Consider the following 25,305-nt stretch of genomic DNA (forward strand, 5'->3'; position numbering starts at 1 on the left):
CTTGTTCAATTTTAATGTAGGTACAGAATTTCTAAACAAACATTTGATGCTGCACCAGATGAGGTTTGTGGGCAGGCTTTCTCTCTCATGGCAGCCGTTGGAGGCCCTTCTGCGAAGTTTAGGGGTGAAGATAGAAATAGATAGGTGGTGTGTATAGGATTTTCCCACAGCACATCTAGGTCTCTTACTTGGTTAACTTGATCATTCTTTGTTCTGGTATCGAAAAATACATTCTTTAAAAGCTTGTATGAAGGAAGGCTCAAATGTGAGCTCTGTCAAGATCAGTTCTATCTTGCACCTGCAAGTTACTGGTGTGTCATGATTGATTGGCAGTGCATCGTCTGAAAATGTAAATTATTTGAATTTTTCATGAGATAGAACACTTCTACTATGTAAGTAAATAGTTCAGTAGATCAAAGTTTTTATGTGAAAAAAGTTAGTGTTATAAATCTAATCAATTTTTATCACTAATGCAAAGGAGGTTAAATTGAAGGTCATAGAAACATCATAAAAGAAATTAAGTAATGTAAATCAAGATAATTCATGGTTCTTGTCTGTCTTTCTGGTTCTGATTATAATGCTGAATATATGCTTTCTCCTGGTTGAATTCAGAATAAACATAATGGGAGTACCGTTAAAGAGCAGCACAGTTTGCATCTGACAATTTTGAGTGGGTGATACAGACCCCAACAGACTTATTTTGCTAGGTGCATAGTTATTTTGGTGTATTTTTACAATGACAAACTGAATTTTGTAATTCTTTCTAGTACTTCTATATTTTTAAGGGGTGAAGTCAAATTAGCAAAATTAACTTATAAGATAGTAACATGTTAAAAATAGGATTGTTCCCAGGTATGTATTTTACAGGTTTTGTTAGTGTAATAGTGTGTTAGCAGATGAGCAGACAAGAAACTTCCTTAAAGAACTTTGCGAAAAGGCAGCATGTGATGGTGGAATTTGTTTGGGTTTTTTCCCTCTATTGTGAATCAATATAAAAAGGTGGGGGAGAGTTATTTTTTTTCCTATATGCTAATGTTATCTTCTAAATTAACTTAGGGAAAAAAAGATTCTAAATCTGAGCCTAACAGAAGTAAGAGGAGATGGTTTAAGGGTTTCATCTTAAACGCCTGTACTATTGTAACATTTGGAAACTTTCTTCCAGAGAGTTCATCTCAACAGATGAACTAGGTAACCCAAAAGACCACTCTCTTTCTAGCAATTTCAGATGTTTGGATGAGATTCAAAATAATTTTCATTATGGAAGGCTTCTTTTCAATGGCTGTAACATTTATGGATGAGTTTTCAAAGATGCATACTTGTTGGAAATAAAGCTGTTGATTTGTCCAAATATCCTGCAACACAAAAAGGGGATTTGTGACTCTTATTGATGACTTGTGCTATTGGTAACTGCTAATCTGGTAATTGCTGATAGTGCAAGCGCTATTTTTTCTTTGCCTATGTAACTCTTTTCATACCAGTGAAGCCTAATAATGAGGAAACAATTCTGTAGTTCAGATGTTTCAAAGCATTTAAATGGAGACCATGCCTTTATCTTTTAATTTTTTTTTTTTTACTTTTTTTTAATAGGCAAAGCTACATCCTCTTCCAATCCTGGTAGCCCAGCGCCAGATTGGTACAAAGATTTTGTCACCGATGCAGATGCTGAAGTGTTGGAACATTCTGGGAAAATGGTGCTTCTCTTTGAAATTCTTCGAATGGCAGAGGAGCTTGGAGACAAAGTGTAAGTCAGTTCTAGAAATATTTTTAATGACCTTATAAATATGTTAGTCTGACGGCGTTCTTCATTCAGTCTTCATAGTGCTGTAGCTCAGTTTTCTGAAGCAAATGTGCATGCTACATTCATTTTTATCAATGAGTTTTCCCATACATGCATGTACTCCACCAAAGTCTTTCTCTGTGTCTAGAAAGGCTGTTTGTTTCAAAGGTAGTATCAGAGCGAGGACTGAAAAAAATAAAGCAATACAATAATTAAAATAACCTCAGAGATTAATTTTGTGTTTCCCTGTTTCTGTTTTCAGCCTGGTGTTTAGCCAGTCCCTAATATCTCTGGATTTGATAGAAGATTTTCTGGAGCTGGCCAACAGGGAGAAAACTGACAAAGAGAAGCCTCCTATTTATAAAGGTGAGTGTCACCTTGAACAATTGCAAAGCTAATAACTCTTTTACAAGTCTCTGTTCAGTCCAAAGGGAATGGATTCGAAATAATTGTTTTCATTAAAAGTATTGTATGCTCTGTACTATTCCTGAGGTTGGCGGGATTATTGGTTTTCTCTGCAGGTGGTCTCTGCTATCCCATTATGGACTCTTGCTTCTGATTCCATTCTGTATCATCCAAGCTTAATATAGCCTAAGCAGATTAAATGTTCAACTTCTGAAAGGAGAGAAGGCATTTTGTTAAATTCTGTACAAAAGTGATATTATATGCTGATGTGTAGCAAATTCTCGTCCTTCCTACTGGGGGAGAGATAATGAAAGAAAATTAGACTACTTTAAAACAGTGTGTAGAACATGCAAAATGTGAATTTAGGCTTTTATATGTACTGCAGTAGATTGCTCCCTTATGTAATCCATAAAACAAAGTATTGAATTAATTATCCTAGTGATGCTCAAATGGTGAGGAATTTCTCACTAGCCACACATGTCCTCTGCGTAGGATGTTTCTTCTGTTTACTCTGTGAGATCTTCCCAGAGCTCCTCATGATGCGGTTCATCTTTATGTGAGTTCCCAGTACGTGTTGATTGAAGAATTCCTTTGAATCTGCCATTCCTTTCAATTATCTTCTTTTTAAGTGTGAAGATGTTGAACAGTTGCGTAAGACATATGCGGCTTAGTGATACCAGCACCATAGCTAGATGAAGATCTCCAGTATATCTCTCTCATAGACTTACTGTTTCGGGCTGTTGCTTCCTTAGCTTCTGAACACTTGTCATCTTCAGATGTTACGAGCTGTCTGTATTTTACGGAGTTTGTGCCTTTAATCTGAGAGAATGTTTTAAGGGGTGGGGTTTTTTTTGTTTGTGGAAGTTCTTTTGGTAAGCAGTTAGGCTGTGTATCATAGCAAGATTCACTATATAGAGACCTTCCTGACATAATGATCTGTTTCTCATAATTGATTGTATTGAGCAGTGCTGTCTCCTAAAAATGCTATTTTCTTTATAATTGATGGCACAGTGGGGTTGATTTTGTGTACATACATCTTGATGGCCAAAGAAAATGAAAGGTTACTTGTGAATTGGGGAGAGAAGAAAATCTTCTATCAGCTGTAATTATTTTTTTCCCCCTAATCTGGCAAGCAGTAGCCATAACTCAAAAAGATTTTTCTGAATTTCAGTTCCAAAATGATTAGACCTTGACTTTTGAAATCTCCTTTTGAGTATTTACTTATGAATGCAATTTGTATGGGAGAGACTTACTTACACTAATTGTGTAACGTGAAACTACACAGATCAATTAGAAAAGTACAATTAGTACTATAATACCTAAAGATGTAGTTGCTTTTTAAAAATAACTTTGGCTCCGAGTTAAGGCATATCTCTACAAATGTGTGTATACAACTAGAAATAGTGAAAAATAAGGGGAACTACCCCAAAAAAGCTCACGTCTTCTCAAATACTTCAATTAAAATTTACCCTTGGAACATAATTTGATGATAAATTCATATCTTTAAATTCCAATCTGTATAAAACTGCTTTGAGGAGTTTCATTTAATATCAGTTGATCTTTTTGTAAAAAATAACAAAATCTTAAGAAGAAATGGATAGTGATAGATGCTGGATACTTTTTGCAAGGTAAAATGACATTGACAACGTTTACTCTATTTTTGACTCATTTTAGACAATTGGTTTAGGGTTTGTAGGAGCTATTGCAGGCTTATGGATGATCACTGTCATCACAAATGCAATTGCTATTATTTTCTGTCATGTTACGCATTTTATATTTTGTTAAGCAAGCTTCACAATTTTCAAGGCATGCCTGTGGCAAGCACGTATATCCTCCAAAAATGTTCTCTATCTTGAATAACCTATAGCCTTCTCCCATTGTTTTAAAATGTCAGAGAATAGTATATTTTATGTTCCATATTTGTTCTTTTACTATTTAGACAGTTGTATATGTCCAGCATTATCAATCTGGTTACTTATGCAATCAGCATTTTAGTAGTTTGACTATTCCATTTATAGGTGAAGGAAAATGGTTCAGAAACATTGATTACTATCGCTTAGATGGTTCAACTACAGCTCAGTCAAGAAAGAAATGGGCTGAAGAATTTAATGATGAAACTAATGTGAGGTGAGATCTCTTCTGATATATATGCTTAATTTTCCCCCTTCTCTTTCTTTTGTTCCCTGTCTCTGTTACTTGAATTAGCTTAAATGACCTCTTACGGCTAGGCAAATAACTATCACAATGTTGTCAGGTGCAGAATTTGCACAAAAAATGTGCAACGACAATAGGTTTCTGGTTTCCTGAGATGACTTCTATTTGTACTGATCGATACTTGTTCAGTGTTTCCTTGCTGTTTTCATTCTTGTGTAGATTGTAGGCAATTTGGATCAAAGAGAGTATTTTTATTACAATTACTTAAAAAGGATATAAGGACCTAGGAAGGTCAGAGCCCCGTGGGGTCTGGCCAGGAGACAGTAGTCACTTTGCCAGTCAGAAGCATATAGCTTTCTTGGCTATCGCCAGAATTGTCTCCCAGCCATCCACTGTTCATACAAGATGGGACTTTCAAGCCTGATTTGGATAGGTAGGTAGATAGATACAAACTTGTACACGTTTAATGAAGTTAATGAGCTTCACCTTCCGAGGTTTGCTTAAAAAATAAAATATGTAGTTATGTTGCAGTCATTTATAATGTTCGGGGGAAAAAAGGTTAAATGGAACAAAGTAAACTAATTCAGTGTTAATACTCTTAAATCGTTTATTCTGTCAGGTATCTGTCAAGAGCTCCTTTTAAGTTGAACCTGAGTGAGATGGTATTCAAAAAAAGCAGATACATCAAAGAGACAGTGTCATTCTAGAATTATCCTGAAAGTTTGCTAGCCAGGAAACAGTTTCAATAGCATGGGATATGCCTGTTTAAAATTATGGTTTAATTTGATATAACTAATTTTATTAGAGTTTAAAAATGCAAAACCAAGAATTTTTTCTTGCCCACCAGTTTTTGTTAACAGTTGGTTTGCAGAAGGCCCTGATCTGTATTTCTGGGAGTGTATGTTTTGCTCAGAGTGTTGTCCTTGTAAAATCTGTATCTGTTTTATGCTTAATACAGTGTTTTAATGAAGTTTTTGAGTTATTTCAGTGTATGAACAACTCCATAGTAACACAGCAACATGGGAACTATAGTTGTTTTCCAAAATATTAAAATTTTGCAACTTTTTTCTGTTCCAGAGGCCGCTTGTTTATTATATCTACTAAAGCAGGTTCCCTCGGAATTAATCTTGTGGCTGCTAATAGAGTAATCATCTTTGATGCTTCTTGGAACCCATCATATGACATCCAGAGTATTTTCAGGGTTTACCGCTTTGGGCAGAACAAACCTGTGTTTGTGTACAGGTTTTTGGCTCAGGTAGGTTTCTGTCTGATATTTTTGTGATATTCTGGTGTCCTGCAATCAAATTTGTAAACTGTAACTATTTGGACTGTAAATATTTGGACTTATGTTGAAGTCTGTAGTGGTCCACGCTGATCCAGTCATCTTCCAGCCCTAATCTGATAGCAGTATTTGGCCACTGAAAAAGCTCTTCTGAAGACTGGTAAAATAAATAACAACCGAAATTATTTCCTGTTAAGCCCACCTCATCTGACACTTTGCGTAACACAAATTCTGGAATTCTAGCAGTGATTCACACATCCAGACTCAGAATGGTGTTCTTAGCTTCTTTAATTTGCCCACCACTAAAAATTCTTAGTTGGATAGACTGCATAGAGGATGTTTGTTGTTAGGATTAGGCTTGCTCAACGTAGCTGTCTTCCACAGACCTGTGGTCTGTGGGCCCCTGAGGGTCCAACTGGAATGAAATCACAGGGAACTAAAGAATTTTTTTATAAAAAGGCATCCAGTCATGATTAGAAAACGTGTATCACACCCTACAGATATTAAAGATGTGTAATGATTCTGATGCTCACTGATCTATGCTTTTTTTAAGTACAATGCCATTATTTTTGTTAGGAAGTATCTTGCTTCATCCTCTAGTTCTTCAGGTGTTATAAAGTAGGTTGAAGACCTTTTCCCAGTAACAGTACTTAACTCTTGATCAACTCACTATTTACTTGCCAACTTAAACAGATTACTTTTTGTAACATGTTACTGACAGACATGGATTCTTTCTTCAGGCTTCAGTCTATTTTTGTAGTTTTCTGTGTGCACTTCTGAACTGTTGCTATCCTTTTTAAATTACGATGTTCAGAACAGGCTGTGCTGTTCTCATACTTCTCATAGTCATCTTTTTAAAAAAAAAAAAGTAATTTTCCTTTTTTCATCAAGGATCTAACTTTTTCATGCACAGCTGTGATGAATTAGATTTGACTGCTTCCCTTCCCCTCTCCTCTCCACCCCAGTGATATGCTATCTGTTTTCTTTTTTTCAGGCTGCTCAAAGCAGCAAAATAAGGTACATGCTGTGGAAATTGCCATTTTTTTTTTTGTCATAATCCTACTTTGGGGAATTGAAGCAAAAAAGGATCTCTTCAGAACACTACTGAAAAAATACGTTTCTTACTCTAGTCAATAGCTAGATGACATCTGTCATGTACACAATTCATACTACTTTGTGTTTGCTTCCAGGAGGGGTTTTTTCCTTTTTTTTTTTCCTCAGCAAACAAAGTGTTTTCAGGTAACTTTGTAGATAACGGGGTCAAAGAAAGGAGGAAAATAGAACACTGTTATGTTGTTATTCTAGCTCTTTTATATCTATGAATTTTTTTTTCTATATGACAAGAAGGTCCAGTATTTGTATGAAAGTGAGTGTCTTCGTTTTTTAGGGAACGATGGAAGATAAGATCTATGATCGTCAGGTAACAAAGCAGTCATTGTCTTTCCGGGTTGTCGACCAACAGCAAGTTGAACGTCATTTTACTATGAATGAACTTACAGAGCTGTACACCTTTGAGCCAGATTTGCTGGATGATCCTAATTCAGAAAAGAAAAAGAAGAGAGATACACCAATGTTGCCAAAAGTAAGTTGATGCACATCACTAGGAATTCTATGCTATAAAAGTAACTTATGTCTGTTTAAGGAGATGGGGTATTTGATCTTGGAAGGAGAAGAGTGCTGTGTTTTCACTTTAGAGCAGTATTTTTCACTTTGAGTGGAGGTGAATAGCAGGTAATACAATAAAATATGTAATTAATATAACGGATGGTATAATGAGTCTTCCTTCAATGTAATTGACAGTATAAGAAAAAGATCTTCAGTTAAAAGACAAAAACTTTAAATCAGAACAAACAAAATACTTTTTCACGCAATTTGAGTGAAAATAAGTTTTACTGCAGGAAAATGTGGAAGCCAAGATTCAAATTAACGTCTAGGTGGGTGCTGGTGACACCAAGCATTACCTCAATTTGTGATAACAAATCTGTGAGGTGGTACCGTACTTCAGGGTCTGGTTTTTATCTACCTAGGTAAGGCTTCGTAAGAGTCAAGTTAATCCATGCTCTCCTTTGCCAGGCCTTTTTGGTTTTTAGTTCTTTGTTTAACTCTTCTTGTAGGGACCATTAATAGAGATACGGTAGAGACAGGGAAAAAGTTGCGCTTATTTACTGTTTAAGTGAGGAAAATTGGACAAGCTAAGATTTTGTAATCTATTTCTAGTGTTGCCAGTACTAGCAGAGACCAGTGACATTTTTGTAGACAATCATTTACACCATTTACACAACTTAGTGAGAATGCTGATATTCTGTACTCTGAGATAATAGGAAGTAGTGATGTCAGACCTTTTTCCGACTTGGTGCTAAATGAACTTTTAAGATCACAATGGTTTGTTTTCACTGAGGCCTGCCTAAATCTATTTGTAATGGACGTGGCATGTGTAGTAGTGGTTCATTGTCACTGCTCTGCGTAGTAGTGGTTTGCTATCCTTTGTGATACTTAGGGAACTGAAAAATTTACTAACTGATTTTAAAAATAAAACCTGTAACTTTTACAGTCAGGGAGGAGTAAACTTCAGGGGAAAGAATAACTGGTTCAGTTATTTTATTCTTTTTTTCCAAGTCAGTTTGTATTTAAGATTAGGCTAAGGTTTTGTACTTTGTCTAATTTATATTCTTTGGGTATGTGGTCTGCTAAAGACTAACTCATCATTAAGCTGTTGTGCAATTATCTTTGCTTCTTACCAGGTGAATAGCTAGTAAATGGTAACACATAAATGTGTGGCTCGTAGTTAGTTAACTGGTTAAATTTCTGAGATACTACTCTGTTTAGGTCATTATACAGTGTCTGGGTGTGGGGAGAGAGGTTTTCAAGTTTGTAAATCTATTAATTTCCAAGGAAAAATGGTATGTTTTCCATTCTAGACTATCTGTAGACCACTATAATGTAATAAATTGTGGTCAGGCATCACATTGACATTCTTAATAGTTATGCCATTCCCTGAAACAGTCTATTAGACCACCTACAGTGTCGGTGCAGCTGCCGGGGGGATTTAGGAAGTGTTAGCCCTATAAGTGTTAGTAACTGTTACACATGCATTTTAAAACCCTTGAAAACAAACTGTAATGACTGTGTCTAAGCTCTTTTTATTACAATGTTTCTCACTGTAAGCAGTAAATTGTAGATAACTGAAAATTTTATTCCACCATTTTACTATGTTGTACATTTTTATTTTGGCAAATTCATTTTTTTTACCTCCTAAAACCTTCCTTTAGGTTGTAATTAATAGTATTTATTTTATCTTTTTTACGTTCTTAGTTATTTTATTCCATATACATTTATGCTTCCACAAACTCATAGCTAATGCATCACCATTTGCTGCTGCTACTTATTTTTAAGCAAATAAAAATAGGTCGAAAACCTACGAAGCAACTGAGTATGTTTACTCAAAGCATTGATCAATCTAATGCAGTAATTCTATTTTGAAAGTTACTTGTTTTCTTTTACAATAATAAATCAATGAATGAACGAAGTGTAAAGTAAAAGAGAAAGTTTATAAACTCCAAACTTGCTTTATCATTCAGTTTTAAATACTCAGTTCCATATTAACTCCCTTTCAACCATGGGTGTAAGGTTCGTGTAAGCTAAGTCGAGTACAAGCTTTTACCCAAGTCCCTGGCTGTATATAGAGCAAATCTGTGTACTGGAATTTTCTCTGGGATTTTTTTACGGATTTAGCAAATGGTATTGAATGGAATTTCGTCCTTTTGAAGATGTGCATCTTAGTACATACTGTGTGCAAATTTCTGATCCCTTTTTTTAATTTGTTGGTTGAAAAGGCTATAAGTCATCAGGTAGATTTATCTTATTTTAGCAGTTTCTGAATTTATTTGTTGAAAGCAGGGCTTTACACTCCTGATAGCCTCACAGAATATGGGAAGTTAGCCATAACCCCCAAATATTCTTTCCCTTTCTTTGTCCCCCTGAATTGGTAGTGAGGAAGAATCATGCTGGATGCCGAGTTCCTCAGCTCCTGCAGAAGTTGGGAGTTGAGAGCTGCAGGTGAGAAGTGTCGTAGGAAATACGTAACTCCCAATGCACGTTTTTAGCTGGTTGGCAGAGTAGCCTGTGGCATGCGTGGTAGCTGGTATTTTCATGTGTCATTGGTATAGTTGTGGTGAAAACTTCTTCAAAATGTTGGGGGGGGAGGGGGGGGAGTGTTTCGAGGAGTGTTAATAAAAATCAGTAGCTGTCATCATGTAAAGTATTGCTTGTGATTTGAGCTTTGGGCAGGGAGTCTGAGCATAGGAGTGAAGTCTGTCCTGTAAGGCCATCAAATATGCCCGAGTGGCAAGTTACCATGAATGAATCCTGGGTAGTTCAGCCAAGGAAAAATGCCAAGCGAATAGTTACATTTAGGGTGACTTCTCTGCTGATTTGGCATTGACCTGCCTTGCCTGGATGAATAGTGCTTAGTGCCAAGGCAGTAAACTGTCAAAAAGGAATTTATATCGGAGAACTCTGTTTCATTTTGTACTTTTGTTTACTATTTTGATGATCCCACTTTATTTTTGGCTGCATTTGTCTTCCCTGTGAAGCTGAGCAGACTGCAATATCTTATTTTCATTTTATCCACAATTAGGTTCTTGCTTTACTGTTGTGGTTTAACCCGGCAGGCAGCTAAACACCACACAGCCGTTGGCTCGCTCCCCCCCCGCCTGAGTGGGATGGGGGAGAGAATCGGGGGGAAAAAAGTACAATTTGTGGCCTGAGATAAAGACAGTTTAATAGGACAGAAAAGGAAGGGAAAATAATAATAATAATGATAAAAGAATGTGCAAAATAAGTGATGCACAATGCAATTGCTCACCACCCGCTGACCGATGCCCAGCCAGTTCCTGAGCAGCGGGGCCAGCTCCCCCAGTTTCTGTACTAAGCATGATGTCGTATGGTATGGAATACCCCTTTGGCCAGTTTGGGTCGGCCGTCCTGGCTGTGCCCCCTCCCAGCTGCTCGCTGGCAGGGCATGGGAGCTGCAAAATCCTTGACTAGTGTAAGCACTACTTAGCAACAACTAAAACATCAGTGTGTTACCAACATTATTCTCATACTAAATCCAAAACACAGCGCTGTACCAGCTACTAGGAAGAAAATTAACTCTATCCCAGCCGAGACCAGGACATTTTGCACATAAAACTGAGCTAGTCCAGTAGTTGCAGCGACTCCTTCCTTGATTCTTGCAATCTGTTTAATTGAATTGTGGCTCATGCCTTATTTATAATATCGTAAGTTTAACTTTAATGTTTTATTTCCCATTCTGTCTTTTTTTTGGTCTATCCAATGCTCTAAAATCCTACATAAACAGTCAAGAGCAAGTATCAGCTGTAGGAAATACTGCAGTGGATGTTATTCTCTAAATTGTGCAAGGTTATTCATTCAGAAAGTTAACTATTCCTTATTTCAGTGTAATTTTAACAGAGATGCATGATTTAGCTTTATAATTATAAAACTTCTTAACAATTAAATGAATTTAACAACACACTCGTAGCATTTTCTTAAAAAAGTTGATTAAAAGGACTATTGATATGCTTATGAAAACATTTTATTGTAACATCGATTAATTACATAGCATTTGGAGATTAAAATTTTCTTTAAGATCATGTTGCATGATATTCCGATGCTTTGTTCATGGTAAGTTCAGCACACCCAACCTGATCTCTGCAGCTCTTAGCTGGAAACAAAGGCCATTAAAACTTTACCTGTATTTCTCTTCCGTCATTGAGCTGTCTATCCCTTGCTTACAAAGACTGAGCTGTTCCTTTATAATTACCAGCAGAGCAAAATAGGCATTTAGGCTAAAAGGCAGCTTTAGTTCTGCCTTTTACAGGTTTTGTGTATAATTGTCTCTCTTTGTCTTCAGGCCTCTTTTACATCTTCAAAGCATAGTCTGTTGAACAATGTTATCACTGTGTAATTTCACTGTTGTGCAGACAGTAAGGTAAGGGATTACCTTTGTAATCCTTAGCACTGGTGTGAAATGCACAGTAGAAACACGTAAATATACTAAAAGTGTCAAGTGGAGATAGAGCTAGGCTCTGAAAGAACAGATTCCTCAGAACATGGGTACAAAGATGTTTGAAAATACACATTTTAGAATTGACCCCTTCCAAGCATGCTTTTTAGAGGGAATTATGAGTAGGAATTAGGTGAAATGCTTTCCATCTTTTCTCCAGCCGTCTAAGCGTGAATGTGGAAAAACCTGGAGGGATAATAGGTTTTCTGCTGGATGTCTGCTAAGTCAGAGACCTTCCTGACTTCAGTTGACACCCCACAGTAGGAAGCTTCTTTAGGTACGCAGCCAGGAATCATGTATGTTGAGAAGGAGTGATTCAGAGCTAAGCGTTAGGGTTCTTCTTGTAACTCTAGTTTTAACACACTTTTCAACTTCTTTGATGTAAGAGAAAAAAAATGATTTTTAATTTTTTTGCTTTTAATGGGCTAGGAGAATTCAGTCAATACTGTTCTGAAAGTCAGAAGTAAAGCTGTTCTGTGAGTGAAGAAACAAATACTACTTGATTTTTAAAATGTATCCTTGAGAATTTTGTTTTTGCAATAATCCAAGTTTCAGTCAAAGACCAGTTTCTTAGAAAGTGTTGTTAAGCGGGGAGGGGGGAGATGTTGAATGTTGCTATTTTATATAAAAGTCACATGGCAAATGTGCAGTATGTAGTTTTCCTGGAAGCTTATCAAAGTTTCATGTCAAGTTTTAATTTTAGCAGCAGTTTTCTGCCCTTTGCGGTCTGAACAAGAGCTTCAGGTTGCCGAGGAGCACTGAGGAGCCAGTGCGTATGGTTCTCAGGGAAAAATGCCTATTGCACTACAACCGTAACTTCGTAGTGCCATTTCTCTGCCCTTACCCCTCTGAAACAGCTTCTGTGTCTTGAACAATGTAAATACTTGGTTTTAACAGAATGTTTTTGTTACAAATGTTGTTACATGAATTATTAAATTAGTCTTAACTTCCACTGCTTGATTTCATTCATCCACTATCCCTGCAGAGTTGAAAAGGACTACTTAGAAATTCAGTCCAAAAAAGGTGTAACAGGTTGCTTAAGACTGAGTAATCACTCAGTCATGTTTTCTGTCTTTTAACTATAGAAATAATTACTGTATATAGGCCATGAGCTTTATGCAAATGTAGTGACTCGTTATCTAACACAGACTAAAGGCATAAGCAGGTTTTGTTATTATTTCTGTAGAATAGCAATTCAAAAGGAAAAGATGGTGTAAGGTGAGAGAATTCTGTTCAATGTATTATGATTGTATTTCGGGTGTTACACTTTACTTTGCTCTGAATTTAACAGTGGATCTGGAGTCTTTTTTTAAATCGGTGTGATTTATGACTAGGCTATTGTTGGGTTTTTTAAAGTAGGTTCTCACAGACTCTTAACACTCAGCTCCCAAGGGATTGTATACCGGGGTAGACTTGGCTGACATGTAGCTAACGGGAAAAAGTTTTTTCACCACAAATACTGATAGCCGGACTCGGTGATAAGTGCAATGCTTGTGACTTACCTTGGCCAGTGCGATACGTATTTCAGAGCAGTGTATATGAGGTAGGAGCTGGACAAAGACAAAATGGGGGGGCACTGTGTGTCCCTCGGAGTTGGCACTATTGCACCCTCTGTGCCTTGCTTACTCTTCCCCAGATCAGCGCGTTCAGTGGATTAGAGTCACAGTCACATTTTTATGTGAAATGAAAACTTGGCTCAGTTGAGGTCATGTAATGCAGATTGGAAAAGCAGATTAAAATAATAGTTCCGATTCAGTTGGATAAAGTATATCGTTATTTTATACTACCTCAGGACATAGCCAGGGCATGTGTTTTACTGTAGTTCCATACTGGTGGACAATTTTATGAATTTTGGAAGGCTGTTGATCTCAGAATCAGAAGAATTTGCTGCTTATTAAATTTATTTTCATTTTTAACCTTGGTATTAAATGTTCAGTTGGTTGAGAAAAACTTGTTTATGAATTACAACATAACTCGCATTCCTTCATGGAAGATTTCCTTTCTAATACATTTATCTCTCCATAGCATTTAATTTCCATCAGGATTTTAAAAAGACAAACCTTTTTTTAAAATTCAAAACCTTTTTTCAGTATCTGCATTTTTTCATTCATCACCAGGATTTTGTCTTAAAGCTTATAAATCAATTGATAATTGTTCTATCAAGCTAAACAAATGAAAAGGAATACTTACTCTGATTTTTTTTTTTCTGTGTAAGGTGAATTTATTATTTTTTTCATTGTAAAATTAAACAAACTAAATGGCAGTACCTTCCATATCCCAGTTTTCAAGCTCCATCATTAAAGTGAATGCAAAATAAAGTTTAGACAAAGAAAAGCAAATACACAGTTGGATGTAATTTAAACCACATTTTGAAGACTGTGTTGGCTAAGTGAGTGTGGATTATATTCCAGTATTGTTTTCAATAATAGTGTTACCATGGAAATTAATGCATATGCGCGTCCAGGAACCCTCCACACACTGGTGTACAGCTACGGTATGCTGAGAGCGCTTTAATTGTCTTAGCTTACTTTTGTAATACCTTCTTGACTTCTTCACCCACTTCCTCTAGATGTTTTCATCATATCCTATTATTGCATCCCTTTTCTCTCTCTGCCTTCTCTCCCACCACCCCAAAAATACCATTATTTGTTCCTTGTGCCCATTAGTCGTGCAGATATTACACTGAATATTTTGTTGAGGAGCTGGCAATGAAAGCATTGATTCAAATGTAGGGAGACCAGATAGTAGAAGGATGAAACAAAGACTAGCTTATATAATTGGTTAACAGAATTGAGTTTTAAACACACACGGAAACAAACAACTTTTTGTAGCTGTTGTGACAAAACCACTGGTGAGGGCTTCCACGTGCAGTTCCCAGTGTTGTTGCAAAAATCTGTTTGCTTGTGGGAACAAGCCATTCTTTCCAATCATTGCTCTATCTAGATTATAAAATGTCAGGGTAGGACAGTTTATATTCCTGTTTGTACAAATGCCTAGTAGAATAAGGGCGTGATGTGGAGTGGACTGTAGGTATTCGTATAATTCTACTGCAAAAAGTATATTCAGTGTATTCACTGTAACTCACTTCAGGAGTGGTCCAAAAGTTCAATGAGATAATGTTTTAGTAATACGAATCTTAGACTGAATGCTAAGGTACATTGGAGCTTTCTTAATTCAGCAAGCTCATCGGTGATACAAGTGCATTTAAAAAAACTCATGTTCAATAATTACCTTCAAAAGGGGACTCCTGTGGTGCAGCATGAGCAGTTTTTAATAGTCTTACAGAGTGTGTTTTTCTTCATCCTTCGCAGTATTACCTTTATTTTAACACAAAGAGGCGTCATCTTTGAAAAACTGTGGAGACTGGAATGTTGACTCAGTGAGAATGAGGACTACAAAACCATTACTACCTACCTTGAAATATCAGCTTTTCACATTCATTTTCTCTATCTGTTTTTATATCACTTTTTAATTGAGATAATGATCTATCATAATGTGGCATCTGTAGTCCGGACAAGGGCAGTAGCAACTTAATATTTTGGTTAGCAGCTAGTTTGTTTTTGCTTTATCTAGGAAATATTCAGCATGCTGGTTACTCTGCATTTCAAAAAACACTAATAGGACTTATGTATAATTTTTTGTATTATAAATCTTAGACTGAATGCCGAGCTATATTGAAGCTTTCATATATATATAAAAATAAAAATACAGTTATGTATCTAAAATGTTAGTATGCCTGTGAACAAAACCTTCCCAATAGTTTGCCATTATAAAGGATATTGTAAATATTTCGGTTAACCTTAAAAGCAGTTAAGCATTAGGGGTATTGTGGAATATAGAGGTCTAAATTGCAACCTGCTGATCAAATCCTGTTCATAGCAGTGATTTGACCTTTCTTAGTCCAGATGGGTGGGGGATTATTTATCTCGACATGTATCTTAACAGTTTTAAGAAAGCAGCCTTTTCTGTTGAATGCTGATGGACAGTTGATGGACCAAAGTACTACTTAGTGTTTTAAATCTAGTAGAGGTGCTCTTTATGTATTATAGAGGGAGATTATTGATAGGTCCTCTCAGGTATCCAGCCTAAGCAAAGGAAAAATCATTGAGCACATTCCATTCTTTTTGGGTTCTCAAACTTCATTTATTGTTGAGGAATCTGAGTGCGTTCCTGTGGTTCATTAAGTGATTGGACTGTCATCTCTGTAACAGATTGTTAATCCATTACCCTCTCTCTGAGGAAAATTGTACTTTTAAATTACTTTCTAATTTTGTTTCACTGTGAAGTGCTCCGAGCTGCTATTTGTGAATTTGGATCAAAGCAGGAAGTTAGACATGCACAAAGAGTAAATATAGTAGAGCTACGGAGTGACTTCTCATTTTATCGTCTCTTCATTTGGACAGGATACAATTCTGGCAGAATTGCTTCAAATCAATAAAGAGTATATAGTTGGATATCACGAACATGATTCACTCCTGGACCATAAGGAGGAAGAGGAACTCACTGAAGAAGAAAGGAAGGCAGCATGGGCAGAATATGAAGCAGAAAAGAAGGTAAAGCTATCTAATCAGGTTTACGTATATGAAAATAACCTTTCCACATTTAAGTACCACTTACCTTTTCAGTTTGTTTTGGGGAAATTAATTTTCTTATAGGCCAAGAAATGGATATGTAAAGCAAATTTTGACATATGAAAAATGGAGATATACCGTGTCTTGTTTGCTCTTTCTATGCTGGTCTTTTGTGTGTATTTTCTTTGTTACTTTCATTTAAAAGTTACTTTTTCCTTTTACACACACATTTTTTTCTATTTCATGATAAAACTCAACTGGTGTCCTGTGTAATACCTCTCTTTTACCATTTGAGGGAAATTTCTAGCTCCATTAAAGGTATACAATTAATTGCAGAATTTTTTGTCACGATCCCACAAACATATAAGCATTTCCCAGAAAGGACCTAAAAGCTTGCTCCCCCCCCCAGTTATTCCCTGTGTCTTGTTTATTTGATGTTTAAGCAGGTGGTAGAATGAAGAAAATTGTAAATTGGCTACAGGTTTGGGATTTTTTTTACTGCAAAAGGAATATGATAACTTGGTGTAACTGGAGTCTAATAGCAGAAAATTCCTGGAAAGGCAAAGTTTGGTCTTCAGATCTGATCAGTAATCTGAAAGTACAAAAAGTGGATGTATAATTGCCACTGACCATCTTGAGTGAACAAATAACAAATAAAATGGAGTATTGAGAAGAAGGTTTTGTGAGGGAGAAGAAATAGGAAGACATAATACAGTAAGCACTGAAATTGTCGTATGAGAAATCCATATGCGAGGTGAGCTTTATATTCCTGCTAATAAATTATGCCTTTTACTTCCTCAAAATTTGATTACAGTCAGGTCAAACTCAACATTAAGTAGCGGGTTTGCAATATAAAAAGTGCATCTTAAACAACTTAAGATATACTAATAAGCCTTGGTCATTTTTTTTCTTAGTGTACCAAATAATTATAATTAAGCTAAACTCCTGTATTACTCAAGACTAGAACTTCGGTTCCTCCGTGATTAAAATGTCCTTCTGAATTGAGGTTTGGAAAGGATCTTCAGTTTACTGAGATAGGTTAGCCTTCATGCGCAACATACAGTGCTTGTAGTCTTCTCTAAGGGCTGGTTTTTCTGTGTATGGTATTTCATGCGTTATTATAGAAGACCATGAATTATCGGAGTTACTCAAATACAAGTGCATTTTGTGGTTTTTTTTTTTAAGGGCTTGACTATGCGTTTCAACATGCCAACTGGGACCAATATGCTTCCCACAAATTTCAACTCTCAAACACCATATATTCCTTTCAATTTGGGTGCTCTGTCAGCAATGAGTAATCAACAGCTGGAGGTAAGTAGCAATCCAAGTAGCGTAACATGTCGGTGTTGCTGTAAGCATGCATGGTTTTTTCCGTCACAAATAATGGATAATGTCATTCTTAAATATCTTGATACTTATGTAATTGTATCCTGTCTTTAACAGGGTTTTTTTTTTGTGTGTGTAGCTATATTGAAGTCTAACTTGTATGCATATAAACCCATACCTGTGTAGTATCTCAGGATTCTAGAAGATTAACTGCATTCTTTGCAGACGTTAATTACCACATCTAGCTTTCTACCTCCATCCGTCTTCTCTCCAAGAAGGAATGGAGAGGAACGCATGCTCTGTTCCTCAGTTACCTCAGGTCTTGGTTTGCCATCTTAGCTGAAGTAGCTGAGGGCGTTTCTTCCTAATAAGATGCCAGGCTGTAAACTGCAGGAGTTGAAGCACAGTTGTCTTACGATACCTACTAGTGTCTGGTGAGGAGTCTGTGCTAAAGAATTGAAAACCTCTAACAAAGTGTGGAAATCAGGGGGACCTGTGTTGAATATACCTGAGGAATAATACACAATATATGCCAGTATTATGCTAAAATAATAATTTATTATTTATTGACTAGATAATTTAGCATAATAGATAATATTTTGAGCACATAGAATGAGTTGAAACTGTAACATTATCAAAGTCAATATCGCAGAAAATTTGCCTGGGTAGAAATGTAGCACTCCTGTGATGATCTGAAAACCTTTGGGTACAAAAATAGTTTTCTATAAATACTGTCCACTGTACAAATTGGCAGATTTATACATGTTGTTCAGTTACTCTGTGCTGAAATTCAGTTGTGTGGAAGCTTAGACTCATTGACTTGTGCAAATTGAGAGAAACAAGTAAAGTCTAGGTACACAAGGCAAAGATGAAGAAAACTTACAAAAGGTTGGCAAAGAACTGTGTTCTTTGTGCTTTATAATTAATTTTCTGGTGTTTTCTCAGGACCTTATTAATCAGGGAAGAGAGAAAGTCGTGGAAGCAACCAACAGTGTAACTGCAGCAAGAATTCAGCCCCTTGAAGACATCATTTCAACCATAGTGAGTGAAATGGATAACTGTAGGTTTAGATCAGGAGATGGGAAAATGTTAAACGTTATCGGGCAAAGAAATTACTATTGTATATCGTCACTCAGCTAATTAATTGCATTATTAATGAATATAATTTCCAGTTTGTATTGACCTTTATCCCTGCAGCTTGCAGTAACCCTTAATGGTATCTAGATGACATAGAGCCTTAGAGGACTAGCAGTTTAGATCCATAATTATTTGCCATGCTCTGAAAATGCTGATTTCCTACGAAGAATAATAATAATTATACACAAATAAGATTTATTTCCTATATCTTGTCCTTATCTATCTATCTTTCTGTCTATCTTGGGCTGCCACATTTCTCACTTGCTCCCAATAATCTAGAGGTATATTACCTTAATTAGCAGTTAGAAGAACTAGTAACTCATAGTTCAGATTCTGGTGGAGTATAATTTTGCATTTACTGGAAATTGGGCCGTGTTTTAACTCTTGACGCAACTCTGAACATAACGCAAGAGCTCAGTTACCATTAGGCTTTTGTTAAAATGACTAGTGCCAAGAAGGTTTTGTTTTTTCTTCCTTTTCAGTGGAAAGAAAATGTAACGCTCACAGATAGCCAAGTACAGGCCCTGGCACTAAGCAGACAGGCAAGCCAGGAGCTTGATGTCAAGCGCCGAGAAGCCATCTATAACGATGTCCTTACTAAACAACAGATGGTAAAATATCTAATATTTATTTCATCAACTGTCCGTGTTTGAACTGGGATGTTGAGTATGGACTTTGCATGTGTGTGTTCATAAAACAGAAGTGTATGTTTAGGTACATAAATATGTACTTACAGAATGTGTGTTTCAATGGATCAAGTATTTGCTGGCGTTGTGTAACGGTGTATGACACATAACATCAGGAGGTGGTGACTTCTGCAGTCTGTTGGATTGCATTGCTCAGCCTCATCGAAGGAGACTCCATGAGAAGCTCATTTAAAAAAAAAATACTCGCCAGATTTTCCTGTTGAAGTAGTTTGCTTGAAGGTCACGAGGCTTAAAGAGAAATCTGATTCCCGGAGCTCGGAAAGCAGCTTACGAAACGCACATCTTAGAAAGTATTGGGAATGTTTTTTCAGCTTAGAATTATTTTGCAAAATCTGAAAGTTGCCTGGATTATGTCAATGGGAAGCGTTTTCTCTTAGGCAAACAAACATTTAGTGACAGTCCGCATGCAGGACTTTCAAAGGGAAGATAAATGGTACCTGACAAATAATGTTGTAACTTATACCTGGGAATAATTTCACAGTACAGCGCATGTTGCCGTAGCAACTTACCTAAATGCTGCATGCAATACAATAGGCAAGTCATTAAGAGAACTTAGCCCTAAATGGTGTTACTAAATGGTTTCTACAGTAATCAGCTTGTGAATACCATCACATTAGTGATGGTGATAACAATGGTGCTTTTTTTCCTTCAGCCATGCTATCCCTAACAAATTGATTTTAACTCTGAACTTGATACTTGCAGCATTGAGACGGGTGGCGCAGTTATAACAGCTCTGCTTTCCCTTCACAGTTAATCAGTTGTGTTCAGAGGATACTTATGAACAGAAGACTACAGCAGCAGTACAATCAGCAGCAACAGCAGCAGATGTCTTACCAGCAAGCAGCAATGAGTCATCTCATGATGCCAAAGCCTCCAAATTTAATCATGAATCCTTCCAACTACCAACAGATAGATATGAGAGGAATGTATCAGTCAGTGTCTGGTGGTATGCAGCCACCACCGTTGCAACGAGCACCACCCCCAATGAGAGGCAAAAATCCAGGGCCTTCCCAAGGGAAATCAATGTGATTTTGCACTAAAAGCCTAAAGGATTGTTAAAATCAGAGAAAGAACTTTTATTTTTTTAGGAATCAATGGCTTAACAGAACTCAACTGTAAAAAAAAAAAAAAAAAAAAAAAAAAAGTTTGGTTGGTCCCCTTAAATGCCATGTTCCATATTAGTGTTTCACCTTTGTTTAAATAGGACATAATGTTTTCCCTGTTGTCAGTGATGTTGCCTAGAATCTTCTTACATATGTTGAGTACAGGAGATAACAAGTTGTTTTCAGTGAAAACAAGTCCTCCCGTAACAGTAGCATCTCCACAGGTTTCCTGTCTAAACTCCTATGCTTGCTTTTAGTGGCTGCGAAGCTGTCATCAGATTTGAGAAGCTTAGGAAGGACTGCAGGTCTGTATGTTTCAGTATGCCATATGTGAGTTGTAAACAGCTGAGTTCTTGATTAGAGTTGATTCCTCAAATTATGGAATACTTTTCTGCTTACCCATTTCTTTATATTAGTGGGAATATTATAACAGAAATAGTCTAGTTTCCTTATGACTGAGGTCTGGACTCATACTATATCATCTATGCTGAATGAAACAGGAACTGAAAATACTCTTTGAAACAGAATTGAGTGCAATATTCTTAAATACTACTGCTCTGAAACTTTTGAGTCGTGCAGTTACATAGAAACTGTGTATACAGCCTTAAATAGTGACTTGGGGAAGGTGACTGTTCTTCCCTGGTCTTCTGCCATTTTTTATTTTCAGTTTTACGTGATGGAATAACAAATGGTGATCTCAGAGTTGGAGATGTTTTTCCTTCACACGCTCATTTACGCTGCGCGGAGTCCAATACAAAGCACATTTCTGTTAACTCCTCAATGCTGGTGCTACTGTCTTTTCCCATTGCCGGCAATGGGAGATGGCCCAAGAAAATTAAAATCCTGGTATTTTGGGGGTTAAAACAGTGATGGTGGCCAGGGTCAAAACCCTGTTACATAAACAACTTTAAAATGGCAGAACCATTGCTGATTTAAAATCGATACAAAGAAAGTGCTGAAGCAACTTCCAGAGCTGCCAGAACAGTGAAATAACTTTTCCTCTATTAGATAAGAGTTTTGGTTATGCACTCCTCCCCATTCCCTTTCCGTTGTGTGAAAACATGATTTAGTACACAAAGAGCTTGATTTTTTCCTTTTTTTTTTTTTTTTTTTGGTTTGGGATTTTGGGGTTGGTTTTATGTAGACCAGAGATAAATTTCTGGTTTATTATATATCATTAGCACTCTCTTTATCCACACTTTTTGTGCTTGTGAAGATCTAATTAAATACAAATAGGGCTTTTCTTTGAATATAGTTTGTTTGATTCTTCCCCCCCCTAAAAAAAAAAGTTTATAATCTGGGGGTAGAAGTAAGTGACAGGAACATTTGAGGCAATGATGTATCGACTACAGAGAACTCTGGAGAAATGAGCGGATGGAGACGTTTGCTCCAGATATTGCTGGACTCCTCTGACTTGCTGACATGAACTAAAATTGTTTTGGTTTCTGGAAGGTTTCTTGCAGGAGTTTGAGTTCTTGCCCTGAACGGACAAGTGGTTTTTTGCATCTAAATATGCAAATCTTAGGCGACATTTCATTTTGTGATTGAAACTTGGTTTGTGATCTGAACAGAGTTTGTTTGATCTGTTGCAAAACCAGCTAACAAGTTGCTGTCTTGGACTCTTATTACAAGATACCACAAAAGAACCTCCGTATGCTCTAGTGCTTTGCCAGCTCTACAGTTAAATTTAATTTAGGGGGAGGGGAGCAAAAAGAGACGTATCCACACTAGAAGAAACGAAATGTGAGACACGGAGACAAACATTTGAAGGCAAATGTACTCTGGGCAACTCTCACCGATATTCCTACGTGTCGTGAATAAGAGAAGTACTTTCTACCAAACCTGGGAATGTTCAGTGGAGTTTTACAGTAACTCAAAGACTTAAATGTGGAAGTTTTAGGCAACATTTAAAGGCACATTTTTTTTCATTCTGGACAAAACTATGGATAACAGAAGACTAACGCATAAGAAGAAATCCGAGATAAGCATTGAAATAAAACTTGGACCACTTTGCGTACATGTTTCTCACTTGACATTTTAGCTGCATAACAATGTGCTTTGAGTATAACATCAAGCTTTAACAAATATTTAAAGACAGAACATACATCAATAAGATAATAAGAGGCTCACTTTTATATTTGTTTTAGATGTTTTAACTAGATGAAATGGCTTAAGATGACGAATAAAAATGTTGCTTGTAATACAGTTTTGCCTGCTAAATTCTCCACATTTTGTAACCTGTTTATTCCTTTGGATGTAAAGCGTTTTTGCTTAGTATTGTGATATTGTATATGTTTTGTCCCAGTTGTATAGTAATGTTTCAGTCCATCAACCAGCTTTGGCTGCTGAAATCATACAGCTGTGAAGACTTGCCTTTGTTTCTATTAGATGGCTTTTCAGTTCTGTATTAAATATCTTAAGTACTATAGAAAAGGTGTCACCTCTTCCTATAAGGCTGTTTTGTAATATATATAAGGACTGGAAATGTGTTTTTAAAGAGAAGAAGCATTCAAGTATGACGATATACTATCTGTGTTTTCACCATTCAAAGTGCTGTTTAGTAGTTGAAACTTAAACTATTTAATATCTCATTTAATAAAGTGACCAAAATACATCAACGTGCCTTGTGCTACATTCGCAATACAGCGTTAACTCTGCAGGGACACAGGCTGAGAACGTGTCTTTTGAGAACTGCGCTGCGCTCTGAGTTTAAGCTCTCTTCTTTTTTCCACAGCGAGGTACCCGGGACTGGATGTAGCCGTTAATTTCATGTAGGGAAAACAGTTGTGGTCCAGGTTTTCAAGTTACATGAATTAATAGCAGCTTCTGCAGCCAATCTGTCTGTTACAAATGAAGAGTGAGTTATCGCCCAGCAATGGTAAATTGTTAAGAGTGAGGTGAAGTTCTACTTGGTCAAATTAGAATAACCTACTTGCATATTTTAACTTCATAATTGTACTTCTCCCTTTCTTAGTTATTAAATCCCACCTGTTGGGCAAAAAAAACCTTTTCTACACAAAAAAACCCCACGTGGCAACTGTGTTTTAAATCTGCCCCTATGCTCGTTCCCTGTACTTGAAGCTTTTTTGTGGCTCCTGGCCAGCGCTGCAGCCACGTTACTGCCCCGGCTGGGTCTGCTTGGGGAGGTACAGCTGGTCATGCCGGTGGCTGAGAACGGGCAGACGCCGTGGAAATCGTGTCTGGTGTGAAATAATCAAATTGTGCTGCAAGGGGCAGCGTGAGCAACGTGTTTTTAAATATCCCTGTAACTTTGAACTCGATTAAAAACTTTAACGGAGGGCAGCGGGAGGCTTGTGCATGTGGTGGAGGCTGGATATTGGCTGTCCGCGTCGGGCTGGGGAGCGTCCTGGGACGAGTCCCCCCCCATCCAAAACAGGCCCGCAAGGTGCTCCAACGCTGAACAGCGACATTCTGATGTGTCGGGTGCTAAATGCTTACCCTGTGGGGTTTTTTGTCTTTACCTTAAAAGCAGAACCACTCTGGGCAGGGTAAAGAAAAGTAAATTCGTCGGTTCAAGCAAAAAGAGTTTTGGAGTCGGATAAATTTTCAACGTTTATGGAAATACAAATGTCCTAAACATTCCCAGCTGGAGATGGGCTGGAAAAATGCTGGTGTGGCAGCATCAGCCACGTAAGCACGCAGCGTCTGAACTGCCCTTCCCAGACCTGCTCAGGTGTCGAAATAACCCCACGTGCAGCCTCTGTGCTGTAGGACACACCCTGGAGACGCGTCCTAGCGTAGAGCACCAGCAGGACTCCACCCAAGCATGTCTTCAGGAGAGCTGCGCTGCTGCGGAAGGTTGAGAGCAAGCTGTGGCCTCGGAGATGGTTCGGGTCTCGGAGGCGTGCACAAACCTTCCTCCGGCGACGGCAGGCCGGGCGCTCTGCAGCGAACGGTCTGGAGCAGCTCCCGCTCTGCCGTGTGCACACGGGATGAGTGGTTCATCCTTCTGTGCGTGACCCTGGGTCGCCTCCGCGCGTGCAGCCGCCGCACAGCACACGCAGAGAGGCATTTTTCATCTGGACGCAGCTCCTGTACCTGCTGTGCCCGGTGAGGAGGTGCCTTGGGAGGAGGTGGTGATCGAGGGAGGGTGTTGGGAAAGGGCTGAGGCCTGAAATGGGGACGCTGCCCTGGAGAAGGGCAGGGGGGCTCTGGGGGGAAGGTGAGCACAGGGGGAGGTGGGGTCACCCCTTGGGTCTGTGCTCGGCCACTTTCGAGGGCTGATCTCAAACGCCACCTTAGCTTCGTGTTTAATGACTGGTGAAAACTATTTGAGATGCTGAATGTGAAACGGTAATTGATACCTGGGGCATTAATCGAAGCTTAATGCGGTGACAACAGCTACTTTTATAATTCAACTGCACAAAGCGCGTTTCTCATTTCTGTGGGTTCTTGCTGATGCCCGTTAGCAGCAGCGCAGGCGGATGCGTGCGCTCGCGGATCACGCATGCGGTGGTGATCTGCCACGCTCAGTCACGGGCCTCTTAGTGCCAAACGCTTCCTGGTACAGTGAGGGAAGAGCCCGAGACTCCTCGGTGGAGTTGGCTTTGCAGGTCTCTTGCTCAAACCCAGCCGGAGCAGGTACAAGACCACGTCCTTGGTTGTTTTCCATGATGAGAATTTAATGCCTCCGAAGCAGTTGATTGTTTTTTTCCAAAGCAAGTAAGTCTTATGCTCCCTGTTGCATGACTTAACTCCTCTTGGTTTAAATTCCTCTCTACAATTCCACTTTACGCTGTCATTTTGGCTGCTGGC

The 25,305-nt window shown here is 37.8% G+C and overlaps 1 protein-coding gene across 4 annotated transcripts in view; it reads left to right on the plus strand.

Moving 5' to 3' along the window:
- The window catches only part of ATRX (ATRX chromatin remodeler), an 89,735-nt gene extending 66,592 nt beyond the window's left edge, over nucleotides 1-23,143 (plus strand). For all 4 annotated transcript variants that reach the window (XM_076347421.1, XM_076347423.1, XM_076347422.1 and 1 more), the window contains 10 exons: nucleotides 1,588-1,741; nucleotides 2,040-2,143; nucleotides 4,201-4,309; nucleotides 5,414-5,591; nucleotides 7,006-7,200; nucleotides 16,089-16,238; nucleotides 17,442-17,567; nucleotides 18,528-18,623; nucleotides 19,202-19,330; nucleotides 20,177-23,143. In XM_076347421.1, the coding sequence (XP_076203536.1) occupies nucleotides 1,588-1,741; nucleotides 2,040-2,143; nucleotides 4,201-4,309; nucleotides 5,414-5,591; nucleotides 7,006-7,200; nucleotides 16,089-16,238; nucleotides 17,442-17,567; nucleotides 18,528-18,623; nucleotides 19,202-19,330; nucleotides 20,177-20,455 (1,520 nt within the window). In that variant the 3' untranslated portion in view covers nucleotides 20,456-23,143. The remainder of the gene's footprint in view (nucleotides 1-1,587; nucleotides 1,742-2,039; nucleotides 2,144-4,200; nucleotides 4,310-5,413; nucleotides 5,592-7,005; nucleotides 7,201-16,088; nucleotides 16,239-17,441; nucleotides 17,568-18,527; nucleotides 18,624-19,201; nucleotides 19,331-20,176) is intronic.
- The last annotated feature ends 2,162 nt before the right edge of the window (nucleotides 23,144-25,305 follow it).

Source organism: Aptenodytes patagonicus, chromosome 9 (genome assembly GCF_965638725.1).
Source record: "Aptenodytes patagonicus chromosome 9, bAptPat1.pri.cur, whole genome shotgun sequence".
Taxonomy (NCBI): Eukaryota; Metazoa; Chordata; class Aves; order Sphenisciformes; family Spheniscidae; genus Aptenodytes; species Aptenodytes patagonicus.